The 16,537-nt window shown below is 45.6% G+C and overlaps 1 protein-coding gene across 1 annotated transcript in view; it reads left to right on the top strand.

The window, feature by feature from the left end:
- The window catches only part of TMEM104 (transmembrane protein 104), a 97,874-nt gene that overhangs the window by 17,749 nt on the left and 63,588 nt on the right, over positions 1-16,537 (top strand). Inside the window, exons 4-8 of the mRNA XM_019517829.1 lie at positions 3,083-3,164; positions 4,422-4,524; positions 5,005-5,085; positions 11,821-11,920; positions 12,645-12,753. Of these exons, the coding sequence (XP_019373374.1) occupies positions 3,083-3,164; positions 4,422-4,524; positions 5,005-5,085; positions 11,821-11,920; positions 12,645-12,753 (475 nt within the window). The remainder of the gene's footprint in view (positions 1-3,082; positions 3,165-4,421; positions 4,525-5,004; positions 5,086-11,820; positions 11,921-12,644; positions 12,754-16,537) is intronic.

Raw genomic sequence — 16,537 nt, forward strand, 5'->3', positions numbered from 1 at the left:
GGAGAGACAGAGAGCTTTACATCTCTTCGGAAATAGGTGCTGTTTGAACAGCTGCCATGTTCTACTCAAGAGGAGGCTGCATTTTAGTGGGGTATGAATTGATCCTTGCAAATCCCCTACCTCAGGTGTATTAAGGCTTAAATGTCAACTGTGGTACCCTAAAAAAGAACCTCTGTGAAAGTGCGAGTGATTATTGATAGACAAGGACTACAGAAATTACCAGTCGGGGTTGAATTCTGAAGCAGTTTCTTTCAAAGAAATATCCTTTCTAAAGCTTAAAGCCCCTGTCCAGCCATGTGCCTTCTGCCACATGTGTCTTTCTCGGTTTAACCTTGGTACAGTCCTTGTACCAGAGTTTACAAGGCACTGGGACCATGTGCTTTGGGAGTTGAGCTGCCCTTTTGATTTCCTTCCAGTGTTAGTGCTTCTGGCTCCCTAATATCCTCTAGAGAACCTTCAGCACTGCAGTAGCCTACGTGGGGAAATCATTATCCCCACCCCAGGAACGGGCTGCCGTACTTCCATCCTAGCAAAACTAATTTCTCGTTTGAACTTGATGAATGAGTTCGGTTTGTGAAGCAGTAAGAAACCGCTTTACAGACTTAAATAAGATTGATTTGGGTTTTATTAAAAGGCGAGGGGGATAGGAACCTTTCAAATGGGCATTGAGCTGAGATAATGACAATCCATACCTAAAAGCGGGTAAGTAAATTGGAATGAGGAATGGGGACCTCCAGTGGGTCAGTGGCTCCAGCCATCTCCTTTTAAAGACACTGTCCTGCTCCTTATTTAATTCCTTACAAAGCTTTTCTTCATTCTTGGCAGAGTTATTTTTTGACGTCCAACTCATCTGCCTGTTGCTCCTAACTCTACGACAATAACGCAGTGTCTTTCTATAGCTCTCTTCATCTGAGAATGTTTTGCAGGCAGGAGGAGGAAGAAGCACAGTGCTGTAAGACAGGCCAGCATGTGTTGTTTGCATGTCTCAGGCGGAGAAATGAAAGCCTAATTACCGGACACTGCACGCTGAGTTTAATTTTGCTGTGGGAAGTCAGGCCACATTGCAGTGAGAGGCTATGCTGTCTGTGGAACACGCTTGTAGCTCAGTCAGGAGCTTAATGTTTCAGAGCCCATAACTGCTGTTTTATGCAAGTTAGATGTAGACCTTCTGTTCCACAAGCATTTGCAGTGCAGTTCTTAATTGGCCTCAGTGGGCACATCTACACAAGAAACTTTACTCTGTAGTACAGCTAATTACTGTGTAGTAAGCACTACCTTCCACATGTGCTGATCTTTACTGCACAGTAATTTGCTCTACTTGGCAGTTAATTTACTACCAGCAAATGCAAGGAGCAAATTAGCTGTCAAGTAATTAGTATACAATAAGGCATGTGTAGACAGCCAGTCAGGAGCAAATTTGCTCCCAGTCAGCCAGGCAGCAACGGGTGAGAGATTGCTGTCTGCTCCCAGAAACTGCCAGCTGCTAGGGTGGCCTCTAGTGGTAGATCCTGGGCTGGGACACTGTCCCCCTGCCCTGGCAGCATTGAGCTCCTAGACCCTGCTCCATGATCATGGAACAGGGGCTGGGAGATCGCTCACTGCTAGCTGTCCCTCTGGTGGATTGGGGCAGGGGGCTGGAACCTGCCCCTCCCCTGTGGCTGTTTCCAAGCCCCCTGCCCCCACTTGGCAAGCTGGGGCTGGGAGCTCCCTCCTGGCCCTGTCTGGGATTGGCCAATGGAGCCCACCCTGGCAGCAAGCAGCTCCTTGGGGGCAGAGAGAAATCACCCAGCCCCTGCCAAGAGACAGCTCACTCCTGGCCCCATGTTCCCCCTGCCCGCTGCAGAGGGCTGGTGCATGGGCGGAGAGGGGCAGGAGCAGACTGCTGCCAGGAGCAGCAAATCTTCTCCCTAATCCTTGCACGTGTAGATGCCTGCCCAGGGTGAATTTACTCTAGCATAAACCTGCCCCACAGCATTTGCATGTGTCCATGTGCCCTGTATGATCATCTCTGAGATAAAAGGAACCTCCCTATTTCTAGAGTTATGTCTAGGTATTTTTGCTCTGTTCTGTCTCTATTTATTCTTTTGATACAAGTTCCTGGGTGAGTCTTGGAGGATAATGAGGGGACAAATGATGCTTCTCACAGGCTCAAAATGCTTAAGCAGAAAACAGTCCACAAGGCCTTGTGCTGGGCAAAGCAACAGATCATGAAGCAGCCACAAGTACCTTTCTGTTCTACATTTACCAACAGAAAAATCTTTCTACCTAATCCTGTAAAATTCGTAAGGGTATGTTTGTTACTGAGCATCTACATAAAGCCTTACATTCCAGGACATGTCTTGGAGTGGGTGCATACAGCACAGCTGGAATACAGCTGTTCCTGGGGTGAAGGATAACTGCCAACATTGGGGAAGCTCTCTGTGCTGGAAGAGGAGGACAGGGAAAGTTGGCAATGTATATACTGGGATGAGTTTCTGCTCTGCAAAACTTGGTGATCTTTAGCATTTACACATAATAGACAAGGTCACTGTTTTCCAAGAATTCAGTGTAAAGACTCCACATACAGTAACTTGTGCTGCACTCGGTTGATCTCCTTAAGAAAGATGAGGAGCTAGGTCAGTCCTATCGGGATTCAAACATGGTGCCTAGACCTCTCTCTCACCTTCACTGTTGCATGACAACTCCTGTGCTGTAGAATTGACTTAAATTTGGTCTCAGTCCAGCTCCTAGCAGAGCAGCATTGCAATTACATCTCCTCAGGCAGTCTAAGGATTGAATAAGCTGTGGAGGCCCCTGCCCCTAAATATGGTCCTGTTCCCTAGTATTTCCCAGGGTGGTCAATGCGGCCTTCCCAAATGCCAACTTCATCTGAGAAACATCAGAATTCCCCACCCAGAACAAACTTGTCGTACTTATTCCTTCTCTGCATCTTGCATTTAGTAACAGTTTGAGGACTGCAATACATGTTAGAGACTGCAGCTGGAGAGAGCTGCTGTGTCCTCAGAAAGCCGGGTCAGTAATTCCCAGTAGCCTGTTCCATGGTCCCTGTCGTCAGTCAGTAATGACCATGTTTCTCTTTTAGCTATATGACCACAACCTTTGTGGTGGAGGCCATGGCTGCTGCAAATGCCCAGCTCCATTGGAAGAGAATGGAGAAGTGCAAGGTTTGTGTGATGTTTTGTTTGGTTTCCAGTCTCTCCCCCCTAATCCCTGAGGGCTCCCTCAGATGACTGCAGGCTCTGCCTTGCTCGTTAGTAACTCTAATAAAGAAATAAATTTCTACTTAGTTAACTTCTCCCTATAAAATGTGGTCATTCCCTGTGGGGTTGCCTGTAAAATCCACAATTTTCTTTTTGTTTCTTAAAAACCCTGATGCTTGCCTAGATCTCTCCTAATTTCATGCAATGCCATGCTGCATAGCGGGTGGGAGCAGCCTGTATCTGGGTCCCATTCTAGGTGTGGAAAGATGTATTATATCCCTAAATGATCCGAGACCAGGGACTGCAGGATCCCAGTGCTCCAGCTGAGCTTGTTTGAATGCCCTTGTTAGGCATGTATTCTGTGCAGTGCCCCTGGACACTTTTCTGTGTCATCATGGAGGAATTTATTCTCTTGCTGGCTTTGCCAGGTTCTGGATTTAGTAGCTGCCATGGCACAGTGCAAGGTGTAAATTTTGGCCTGGTGTTAATTGGAAGGTTGTGCTTTGAGTGACTTTTCCAGTGCCCAGCTAGGCCACTACGTAATGTTGGCTCAAATGTGTCTGGTGCCCATGCTGTAGTGCTGAACACCAAACCTACAAACGTTTTGCATCAGGCTTGCTGGTGCCCTTTATTGTTGCACTGAGTTGAACGTAAGGCTCTAGGGTATATGACTAGAGATCTCCATAAATCATGCCAGAAGTGCCCGCCACAGCAGCTGCTTTAATGTTTTTCATTTTGCCCCTCAAACTTCCCACCCCCCTTATTGGCGGAGGCTTTAAATATGCTGCGGTTTTTGCTTCCCTGGCAATCGGCAACAAACGGCCCAGCTGGTGGGACCCTTCTGCCAATCATGGAGGTGGGCAAACAGCAGAATAAAAAATATTAAAGGAGCTGCTGCACGGGGGCACTTATGGCATGATTTATGGAGATCCCTATATATGACCTATCCAAAAGGAGTCCAGCTTTTTATGTCATTCACTTCAGTGACCTGCCAGTATCCTTTTGCTTCCCCAGAAAGCTCTCCCCACGTTCCCAGGCCAGGCATCATGACTTTCTAACTTTTCATCTGCTCACCACCCCCTTCATCCAAGAGCAGATGGGACTGAGGCAGTGTCACGGGGTTGTTCCTTCCTCATGGTATAGCGGCCACAAGATGTGCCACAGATAGCCGATATCACAGGGCAGAACCTGGGCAGTTGCACTTATTTTCCTACCTTCCAGGAAGACGACGAGGATGAGGATTCTTCCTCTGGGGTTTCGGATAATGACGTTCTCCTCCAAGATGGCTACGAACGATCAGAGACGCGGCCTATCCTGTCAGTTCGTAAGTGTGAGACATCCATTACCACTTACTTTCTAACAGGAAGCAAAATACTACTCCTGTGTCAGAGAGGGCCATGCGTTTATCTTTGTCCTCTTTAAGTGAAATGGGACTACTCTACTGTCACCTTGTCCTTAGTGACTGCTGAGTTCTTTGCATCTATGTTCCAGGAATTTTCCTGTAGGAAATGCTATCGTGTCCGTCAAGATGGGCAGATGTACGTAGGGAGTTAGATTTATCCTGCTGCTTCCAAGCTTTTCTTTCCCCTTCAGCCCCAGAGCTGTTCCCACTGGGTTCCTTCCAGAAATGTCTTGCTTCAGAAACCTCTCAATTGTGACCTTAGAGTGATGGCATTATGGGAGCAAAGTAGAAGTCGAGGTGCATCTTGGGAGCATTACATAGAATGCCTTGCATTATCTCCAGCTGGATGTGTTCTTTCTTTGGGTTTCTCAAGAGGTATCAATGGTACTTTTTTATTTCCAGAGAGACGTGGCTCACCCAACATCTTTGAAATCGTGGAGAGGGTGGAAATGGGCCAGATGGCCTCCATGTTCTTCAATAAAGGTAACTCTGGTTTCCTCAGAGGTCCTACTGGGGAGGATGCTGTTGTGCTACTGACCCTCAAACCTGGGCACTTGTAATTTGGTGGTGCCTGTTGCCATAAATTCTTGGGTTTCTTTATAACTCCTGGTATAGAGGACTGAGTCCCTACCCACATAGTGCTGGATTTCTGCTATCCACGCTTGTGTCTGCAGAGAATGGGGTGTTACGGCTTTTTTCCAGTACAAACAAGAATCTAGATAAGTCCCGAAAGACACAGTAGGTTCAGCTAAACGAGCCTTGAAGTGTTTGTATGTTTTTGCCTTGAGACAGGAAAGTGCAAGACTACAAGTAACAGTTGCTTCTGCCGTGCATGACTGCCTTGACCCTGACACTGTCCAAACCTTTAGCTGCGAGCTTCATCCACAGAAAGAGCCAGCAGTTAGAACATGCTGCTCATTGAGGTGGCGGTATTTTAAGATGCAGCCCAAAGGAGAGGGGGCAGCATGGAGAATTTCTGCAAGTGTAAGGCAGTGACTTTTACAAGGAGAGCTTCTTTTGATTGAGCTGCTGAGTCTGAATGGGTCCCTCGTGTACACCTAATGGAGACAGACATCTTGTCTTCATATTAAATGTGTTTTTATTGTATAACAGAAAGCAAAAACCTGTAACTATAATCAAATAAGAACCACACAGAGGGGGCTGCAATATAAATCTGTATTCATCACCTCTTGCAATAGAGATAGAAGCCATAAAAATGAAAGAGATGATACTTGGAGAATAGCACATCTGAGAAGAAATATCACTCAGAACCAAATGCTTGGATGCCATGGGCTTGCCATTTGGCTCTCATGGGGCCATGCTTCTGGAGGTCAATGACATGTTTTTTGTTCACCAGTCTCTTCTTATAATGCAGTGAGCTGACTTTTCCGCTACGTGACACCAGTTTTTTGCCTGTGTATCTCCATTGACTTGAGTGCAAAGTCACATTCAAGGGATGGGGTTTTCAAAATATCCTAAGTAATATCAGCAGACAGCATACTTTAAATGGATATATGTTCTCCTAAGCCACCTAGGGTATTTTGGAGATCTTGTCTGTAATGGTGGGAAGAAGATAGCCTGAATGTTGGCCTGGAAGCCAGAACGTGTAGGCTCTAATCCCAGCTCGAACACAGATTTGTTGTGCCTGTGGTCAAGACTCTTCCCCTGTGTTGCCCTCTTTGTAGGATGGTGCTAATATGGAGAAGCTACTGTGCAGTGGTAGTTTGGGAGTTTGTATTTGGGATGCACTTTAAAGATGAAGAGCACTTGGAAATCCTGTTTTTCAGTAGTACCATGGGGTATTTATCCATGTATGATGGCAGGTCTATCTGGCTAGTTATGGAAACTGTGGGCAGGAGGTGATGGATTGGCCAATGCATAGATAAACTTAAAATTGGTAGTTTGCTCTCTACGAGGACATTAGGGGGACAGTGGTGATAATGACCATTTACCCCAGCTCAGGTGTTGGATGGCAGATGACATCATGTGAGGAATTTAGGCTCTTAAATTAGGTGTAGTTTCCTCCAGTAGAGGGTGCTGGGAATACACTCTTCTCTTCTAGCCTCAGCTGAAGATGTGAATGTCCATTTCCTTGCAAGGTGCTACAAACTGTTTTAAGTATTTTGCGTATCATCCCTTTTATTTCTAGCTTGAGGTATCAGATTTGGATGCTAGTAATCTCCCAGAAATATGTAAGCTCCAAATAATAAGATCAGGGAGGGGAAAGGTAAGTTATACTGCTGTAGATCCCAGCATGAAAGCCTTGTGATTTCCAGGTAAGACAGGAGGTGAACCTAGGTAACTTGTTGGGGGATCTGTGACATATTTCCCACTTGCTGTTACTCCCTCAGTCAGATGTGATACATCCCTGAGCTCTAGTTCAAGATGCCCTGCTGTTTGGTTAGAAGTGCTCAAAGCTGAGAGGTCACAGAGAGCAGAGCCAAGTTAAACATGTGTTTTTTGCAGACTGTCATAGAACACAGGTTGCTTTTGATGGAGCTGTACAGCTCAAATCGCCTTGAATTAAAGGGGCTGTGCAATGGCTAGTTGGATTCTAGGATGAGAAACTGAGGCTCTCTGGGGCTGGAGTTGGAAAGTAGTGGCTCAAAGTGCTAGCCTCTGCTGCAGTTGTGCCATTAGCAGCTGATTTTTTTTTTGGATCCAGGTCCTGGGTAGTACAGAAGATGAGGTGTTTGGGGTGGGACTTTGTGGCTGCTGGAGAGACGGTGGGTGGAGGCCTACTCATAAATTCCTATCAGAGTCATTGGCCTGTAAAAAAAGGAAAAACCCTCCTGTTTCTAATGAGCACTCTGCTCATTTCCCTTGACTGACTTAACAATCTGATACTATGTGACTGCAAGACTAGGAGTGAAGATGAGTATAAATCTTTCTCCTCTGAATCTCCATCTGCTTTCTGAAGGGAGCTGACTTAGATTTGGGCTGTAAAGGAAGATAAAAGGTGCCCGGCTCTGTTTCCTTTTTAAAGGAGCCTGCTCTGAAGGATGGCTCTCTAAGCCCGCAACACAGAGTGCTCACTTCCAGGGATCCAGGAGTCATTTATTGTAATAATGGATTCTGTGCACATTCATCACGCCCCGTCCTCGTAGGAAGTCATTGATCTTCCCATTTTGTGTCCAGTAATGAAAGTATCGATCAGGGAGGGTCAGTGGCAGTTTATAAACAGAACCGACACTAGAATCTGTCTGCAATCAGAGAGGGGCGGGGGCAGGGGGGATCTCTTACCTGAACTTCTCCACTGATTGGAAAGTCAAATTGGGAACGCTGCCTCTGCTTTGGGCTTTGCAGTGACAGGGTAATGCCTGCATGTCAAGAGAAGCCAGGGTGGGGTGGGGTTGTGTTCCCAAAGATTGACAGGTCTGATTTCTTTTTCTTTTCTTTTTTTAAATGGAACCGGAGTTTCAAGTGGACAAACATAAGAGCCTTAAATCATTGTGCTGACTTAACCATGACAGTGATCGCCCCGACCTTGTCCAAAATTATAAAGGATCTCTCCATTTGAAGAATGGTGTCAGTTTATTGATAGAGGATCAGAGGTGCTGGGGTTCAGAGAAGTCTATCCCTGAATTTTCTGGCTTACAGATGTTTGTTAGCAAGTTCCTTATGGAATAATTTCATATTTCGCTTTTCTGAGGCTGAAATACCCCAGAGATTTCAGAGTGCTTTATGCATGTGATAAACCTGACTCCCACTTTGCAAATGTGGGCATCTAAGGCAAAGTGAATTGCTCGAGGTCTTCTACCCTGTCCAGAGCCATCCCCGCGGAGTCCTGCCGCCTCTCTCTTTCTCCCTAGAAATCAATACACTTAAATCCTTAGCTCTTGACCAAAAGATTTTGGTTAGGGGAAGCTTGTCTCTTTCTTGTAGACATCCCAGGTGTTTAACCCTTTATTCCTGTGCATCTCTGTGAACAAGGGTCAAGGAGAGCACCTAGACCAGGGGCAGGCAATTATTTCGGGCGGCGGGCCACTTACTGAGTTTTGGCAACCCATCAAGGGCCACATGACAGGCAGCTGGGGGCAGATAAGTATTAATTTTCTATATTTTTTAGGGGCTCCATGGGCTGGATAGAATGACCTGGTGGGCCACGTCTGCCCCACAGGTCACATTTTGCCTACCCCTGACCTAGACCTTAGTAGCTTGGCAAAATAGGAAGATGTGGGAGTTGCGGGTTTTTCTGACAAAGAAGAAGAACAAATTGGAAGTTTATTGAACGCCTTGACTCTTCCAGAGGGGCTGAACACTTGGCGCTCCTGTTTATTAAATGCAACAGTAAAAATGTTTCCCCAAGGGCAACCTTACTGTTTCAAATTCTTCTAAAAAAGAAAAATCTCCCAGGCTACAATATAGGCAAGTGCGTTTAGACTGCAATTGGTTCTCTTTCTTGAGGAAGTTAGAGAGGGATATTAAGACTCAACTTCAAAGTGAAAAGCTGGTTAATGTCTTAACTATGAAGGTCACTTCAGTGACTCAATAATAATGGCATCTCAGCACCAACGCGCACAAAGCCATAGAATCAATATACTGAGTCCTTGTGCTCTCTTCCAGTCTCCTGTCTCATGTCCCCCATTAATGTGTCGAGAAATGCCACCCTGGTTTTGAGAGATTGGTGGATGCAGTGATGCAAGAGGGAGCTTCTTAAATATGAGTTGGAGATGGTGTGGGGTAAAAATGATTAAGGACTGCATCTCTGATTTCTTTTTCACAGAAGCAGGAAAGATACCTTGCTACCTTCCAAGCAACACATCATTAATTAAAAGGATCTTAAGTCCGCATATGCAGCAACAAATTGAATTTAATAGATAATATTTATTTGATATCTTGTTAGCAAAATATTTGACATTTTTTAGAGGTTTAGGAAGCATGACGTACAAGACGAGCTTGGAAGAAGCGGGATTATTTGGTCAGGAGAAGAAAAGACTGAAGAGAAATTAGATAAATCTTCAAAAACCTGAAGGGTGGTTATAAACATGATGGTAAACAGATTAGACTCTTCTCGATTCCTGCAGGGGACAGGATGAGAAGTAATGTTCTTAAATTGAAACATGGGAGGCTTAGGGTGAACGTAAGGAAGAACTTTCTGTTTGCAATGGTGGTTAAACACTGGAACAGATGATGTAGAGCGGTTGTGGGAGTCTTTAAGGGCAGCCTAAAGAAACACTTGGATGAGATGGGTGGTCTGCCTCAAACATGGGTTGGACTTGATGACCAGCCTCCTGAGGTCCCTTCCAGCCCTATTTTTAAGTGGTTGTATGAAGATGAACAATAATTTTTGGAACGTAACGGCATCCAGATACTACAGTGATGGGTGTAGTGTATATATGTGGTAACGCTTTTAGGCTACAGAGCATTGTATCAGCCCTAACCTTCATGCCTGCAATAGCACCTGACCTCGTTTTACAAATGGCGAATGCGAGGCACAGAGAAGCTAGCAAGTCCTGCAAGCCACCAAGGAAACTTAACACCACCTGGGATTAAAACAAAAGGGAGCGCATAGATCTATCAAAACATTAGCTGTCGTCTCAAGCTGTTCTCCTCTTACTCACTCCCCTTTATTTATTTCCTTCCTAAAGTGAAACAGTTGCATGATTTTTCATGGCTTGCTTGCCTTTGAACAAAAATCTGTTTAGATTCGCTTTGTTGTTTAGATTGAGGCTTTTGGCTCCCATTTCTTCAAAGTGGGTCAGTGCAATTTGGCATCTTTTTATGCCTATTGATTTCCGCTCGCCACAGCAGAGTTTCCTGTTTTCTCCCATTAAGGTTTTTTTTTGGGGGGGGGTTGTCCATGAAATTAACTTTTTTATTTCAGATTTAGTTATTTATTTTGTTTTCTCCTCTTCCGTACAGCTGAACGCAGGACAAGTAAAATCTGATTTTAATGAAAGACTCTGTGGGCAGGAGAGAATGAGTGAAATTCTTCTCTAGAGCCCTGCATTCCAGCTGGGTTGACACTGTTGCCATCCCACCAGTCCCCTGGCACTTCTTAGTTGAAGTCCTGAGAATAGTTCCTCAAAGGGAACTATCTTGCTGGGATCATTTTACCCCAGCTGACTTCTTGCCTCTCAGGCAGGGGGCCAGACTGATGAACTTGCAAGGTCCCTTCCAGACCTAATGTCTATGAAATCTATTAAAGGAATTGGGCTTGTGCTCACCAGTGAATCAGGTTCTTTGGAGATGGTGTATGAGAGCAGAACAAGAAGTACTGGGACAGTTGGGTCAATGATTCTCAGCTAGGCTGCTATGATATCCTGGGGTGTCTTGAGATCCTTTTGGGGGTGCCACACAATGTTAGTAGTGTTCAGTGTACAGATGTGGTTCATTAGATAAACCTAGAGATGTTGATTGGGAATCCAGAGTGTTAAAAACATTCTGACGTGTTGTTTCCAAGTTCTTACAACAGAAGAATTGCTCTGTTTTTCTGTAATCAAAAAATGAGTGAAAACTAAAGCTGGCATTTTCCAAGGTGGCCTTGAGTCTAACAGGGTTGGAAACAACTGGTTTAGGTCTTGGTTTTGCAGCCTTTCAGCAATGGCAGGTCAAACTAATACACAGCTCTGTCCTAAAGCAAGCCGCAGCATGCAGTTCAGCCATCGCTGCCATTGATTCCTTTTCTCCCCCCAATGGCCCCCAATTGCTGCTGTCTCCCTGACTTGAGCCAAAATAATTTTTGCAGCCTACATCCAGCCCACGGGCCATGGGTTGCCAACCCTTGTTTTAGGTGGCTAATAATTGGGTACAGCACCTCTTTTACTTCTAGGCTCCTGTTGTATGGCAAAGACCCTCCCTTGCTGAGTGGCTTGTATGTAAGGAGTTGGTCTCACTCAGTTTTCTGGTACGTAGGGGTCCATACACCCCCCAAACAACCCTCATAATTAGCCCTCATTTCCCTTTCTGGCAGCCTGTGTGAAGAAGCAGTGTTTGGGCCAGAGCTGATCTTTGTGAGTCAGTCTCCATTATGACTCCCTAAGCTGCATGTCTGAGGGTCAGGGGGGAGGGAGCATGGAAGGCTATAACTTCTAGGCCCTGAAGCTTTTAAACCAGCACCACTCAACAGAAAACTGACCACAATAAAATAGGACAAGCAAACAAAATCTAAAAGTCTTTGAAAGCGGCATGAAATGAACAACTGACTTCTAGGAACATGACATTATGACCCACCTGTCCCCAGCCTCCTTGTTAAAATGTTCTCTCTTCTTACAGTTGGTGTGAACTTGTTCTACTTCTGTATCATTATCTACCTCTACGGGGACCTGGCAATCTATGCAGCAGCCGTACCTGTCTCTCTCATGCAGGTGACCTGGTGAGTATGCTTCTGAATGCACGTCTTTGAGAGCATTGGGATATATAACATGCTAATGACGGAGGATGTGAAGCCTTTGGATGTGGACGCTTGTGTGACTGCGTAGTTGTTGAGTAGACATGGTTTTGCTTTTGCCTTTTGCAGGACGGAAGGAGAGACAGCTCAAGAGCAGGTCATCACTAGCTGAATGGGGGTTAGTGCAGTTGGGTCATATCCGTCTCAAGTTTTAAGTGGTTGTATGAAGATTAAGTGGTTTGCTAGAGACGTAGCTTAACTGGCTGAAAAGTCACGTGCCCTGGCTTAGTCTGAATCAGATTTTAGTGCCAGACTGTCAGTTGCCAGCTGACCAACCAGGGGTACGGGTGTAGGTCCCTTTGCACAGTTAAAGACAGGACTCAGACCAACAGAACAGCGTTGAGTCCCACCAGCTCTGGGATGAATCTGAAATTGTGACTTCTAAGTGCAAGTCTCTGTGTGCCGGTATCAGTTTCTCGAACCATCTACTCCAATCATGTACATTTCTTGGTGCAAGGAACCCAAGAATCTGAGTTTCTTTGCATAACTCCCAGTGATTTATATTTACTGACCAATGTGTTAAACCGGCGAGATTGGGAGGGAATCTCTTTTGTGTCCCTCTCTCTTTGACTGGAATAGAGGGGAAGATGGACTGGTGTGTAGAAGGAAGTTGAATTCTTGTCTTGGTTCTTGTTTCCCTGCTACACAGTAGCGTGACTGGCAACCACTCCTGCAGCGTTGGAGATGGCACAAAGTATAACGATACGGACAAATGCTGGGGCCCCATCAGGCGGATCGATGCTTACCGACTCTATCTGGTGAGTGCCCAGAGTTGTGGTTGCCTCTCCTTGTTGGTCCTGTTCTGACATGGTCTGCCCAGGTTTCCATGGAATCGAGTGCTGGGGTTGAACAGCAAAGGGGTGAAACTTTGGACTTCAGCCTGGTCTTGCTAGACTACCCCCAGCTGCAGTCCACTTCAGATCACTACTGTCTGCTGAGCTAAATTTCCCCTGCACTGTCTATGACTTAGGATATTTCCCTCTCGTTTTCTCTCACTCGCTTGCTTGTTTTCACTCACTTACTCATTTTCTCTCTCTCCTTTCTTTCTCTCCCCACGTTCTTTCTCCCCCCTGCCTGCAGCTGTCTGTCTCTAATGCCAGACAAACCCAGAAGTGTCTGCACTTCAGTGCTGGGTGAAGCAGTTCTGATTTTTATACAGAGCTTTTAAAACTTACAGGGTGTTTTAGGATCATTTTGGTTGCAAAGCTGTATATAAAATATTGGATCTGTCATGTTGCAGAAACTTGCATGTACATGTGCAGAATTGTGGTTGCAGTATGGCTATTTTATTCAAAGTGCTGTTCCTTTTATGTTTTTGGAGGGTGAATTTATTTGGGGAACTGGTTGGGAATATACCACCAGAGCAGCATCTGGTATTGTACTTTAGCCCAGCTGGCCCTTTCGCTTAGGATTGTCTACTGCACCCATTGCTACGGGATCAAAGTGTTGTGGATCTGTTGCAAGACAAAAGCTGATTATTCTAGGGGTCTGTAAATGCAGCTTCTCTCATTCAGTGGAAGTTAAATGGGTATCTCTGAAGACAAAAGCCCCTGGGTGTGAGGAAATAAGGGCTCTGTATGCAGGGTATAAGAGCTGAGTAGTTCTGAGTATCAAATGGACCTGTTGGAAATCCAGTTAGAGATGAAAATACAAACCAGATTGGAGAGGCCTGGAGGAAGGAGCTTTGGATCAACAGTGAGCAGGGAACTTCCAGGGCCAGGAATAAATCAACGTAATATTTCCAGTTAGCCTTGTAAGAAGTATGTGGTGGCCAGATCCCTTCCCCGAGCACGTCTCACTCTTGCAATAACGCCGAAACAGGAGCGAGGCCTCGGAAATATTAGTGAATGTCAAAGCCTGGTTAATTATTTAAAAGAAATATTATTGCCTTATTAAATTGCGTCTTGGCCTATTTCTTTAAAACTTCCACATGATTGAGGATTTCTTCTCTGAATTTCAATAACTCTTTGACCCAGCAGAAGGAACTTGTCAGGGAAGGCAGACATGCATTAATTACTGCCTGCGTCTCCCAGATATTGCGCCTATAACTCATAAAGATAATTAGCGCGTGAAAAAAAATTAAAAAAATTAAGACTGTAGAAGCGTTAGTCTCACTGGCATCTGTGTGTAGCTAACTCGCACAGGCTTTTTTTTCTTTCCTGTCTGCTTGTCTTTTTTGTTTGTGTTTTGAAAGGTACTTATCCTTCACGGCAATGGTTAACCCTCCTACTGTGTAATAAGAAAAAAGGATTTAGGTGCTTTTCTCAGTTGTATTGTGGGGAGGAAGTGATGAAGATGTATGATGCTATGATATATTGTTAGGTCATCACTGAAGAGCCTCCCAGAGATGTGTTGTATTCACATCCCCTAGGTGCAGTGCTGCATCTGAACTGAATTACACCTCCAAGGATGTCTTTATGACTCCCAGTGGATATATGCATAGGTAATGCTGTTCCCTCGAATGAATTCAGGGCTCTTGTTCGATTCCTAGCTCTTCCATTCACTCGCAACTTAACTTGAGTCAAGTTACATAATGTCTGTTACCCCTCCCAAACAAGGGTCTCGACATCCTATCTACCAAGGCGTATGAGACTAATCTATAACATGTGTTGAGATCAGCTGCAGAACTTGTAGTCTTCAAGCTCTGGGAGGATTGTTCTGGGAATATCCATCCCCATCCAACCTGAATGCCAACATCTTGTCTGGGATGGTTTAGACATGGATGATCCTGCCTTGAGCAGTGGGTTGGACCAAATGACTCCTTTTGAAGGTCCCTTGCAGTCCCATTTCCTATGATGTGGGCCATCTATGGCCATGCCTACACAAGCACAGATATCTTGCACCTTATGCATGCCACGCGTGCTCTGTCGCATGGCAGGTTACCCCAGGTGGGGTAGGGGAGGCTGGGGCCGGCAACTGTGCTGACCCCAGCAGCTTTACCTGGGGTTCTGGGGGCCTCGGGGAGCTCCAGCCATGGCAGTCCTGCATCACAAAGCCTGGCCAGCAGCCAGATCATGGCTCCAGCCAACTAGGCTCCAGTCTTGGGTAGCATGCCTTGCTGTCACATGCGCTGCCCTGCTTCTTTTTGGCATGTGTTTTTTGACCCCAGGATCTCCTGGGATCAAACCCCCCCGCTCCCTGGGTGCTGCAAGATAGCAGCGCTGGGAATGCCTGCTTGTGCAGTGTGAGATGCCGCAGATGGGTCTGCGGCACCATATATCGCACACCCACGCTTATCTAGACATGGCCTATGTGGTTTGGTGCTGGACTTTCCTAAAGTATGTTCTAGGTATAACCTATAGACGAGTGATCCATGGGTAAAACTGGGATTTTTTTTCCTGTAAGTAAAGAAGTCTCTTCTCCCTGGCTTCCCTCCAACTTCCACTTCATGAAACTGGCCACTTTATGCCAGGTGGCAAAATTAAATTTTAAAAACATTTTAACAACCAACTAGCATGAATTTCTACAAGCATTTTGGTCCAGATCTCACAAGCTGACATTTAGCTTTCTTAGAATTTCACCTGAAAATTTCAGTGAAGCAAAACCTTCTGTTTTGATTGGTTGCACATCACAGCAGCTTTTAATTGCACAGTAGAAAAGTTCTGAAACTTCTGCTATAGGAAAATACTTTGTGGCCACAAATCTAATGTAGAGTATAGAGCAGCATGGCAGAGGCAAACATGTCCTTCAGATGAGAGAGGATTGCGGTGGATGATGCATTGTCTGTCAAACACTTTCCGACTCGCTTGTCTTTTCCCAAAGCTGGCTGTAGCACAGTGAAGCCTTCCTCACTTGAAACGGGATGCCTCTATGAGTTGTCTGGTGCATGTAGCCTTTATTTAAGCTTATTTGGAATCCTGCACTTGGGACGGATCTTGGCAGCACCAGACACGTAAAATGTTCTGCTCTTCTACTGCGGTGATCAAAATTTGGTAGAGATTTCGCTAATCAAAAGCCGTGCATACGTCTGTCTCCATCTGACATCCAGCATGCAGTAACTCTTGCCGCAGATTTCTGTCACCCTCCATGGACAGAAGCAGATCCATGCACAGTAGCTGGAACATGCCTGCCCCGAAGGAGGGAGAAGAATTTAGAAGTGAGGGAGACTAGTGACATTTCTCAAGAGCTTGGGAAATGAAGGTTTCCTCTCTCCACACTGAGAAATGCCCCTGCTCTTCTGTTCTTGAGTCCTTGTGGACACACAGAGCTTTTCTTTCAGATTGTCCGAGTGTTGACCGGAGGAAAAAAGATAACACAAGAACTTAGGAGAAAAATCACCCTGTGCTTTCCAAAGACAGCAGCTCCCCTTCTCTTAAGTTCCTGTCTTTTAGTTTTCCATTGTCCTTCACTGCTCTCAATAATCTGATATTCAAACTCAGTTTTGAGAGAGCTCAAGTGCCCATCAGGTGGTTCTAGCCAGAACCCCACCCCAGCCTGATTTCTGCTCCTTGCCTATGGTAAAGATGACTTGATTTATAGTCACCCCTCTTGCTCTCTTCATCTCCTGCCCCCCCCCCCCCCCCCCCCTTTTTTTTTACCAGA

The sequence above is a fragment of the Gavialis gangeticus genome, unplaced genomic scaffold (genome assembly GCF_001723915.1).
Source record: "Gavialis gangeticus isolate Ggan-Ray unplaced genomic scaffold, GavGan_comp1, whole genome shotgun sequence".
In the NCBI taxonomy this organism is placed as follows: domain Eukaryota; kingdom Metazoa; phylum Chordata; order Crocodylia; family Gavialidae; genus Gavialis; species Gavialis gangeticus.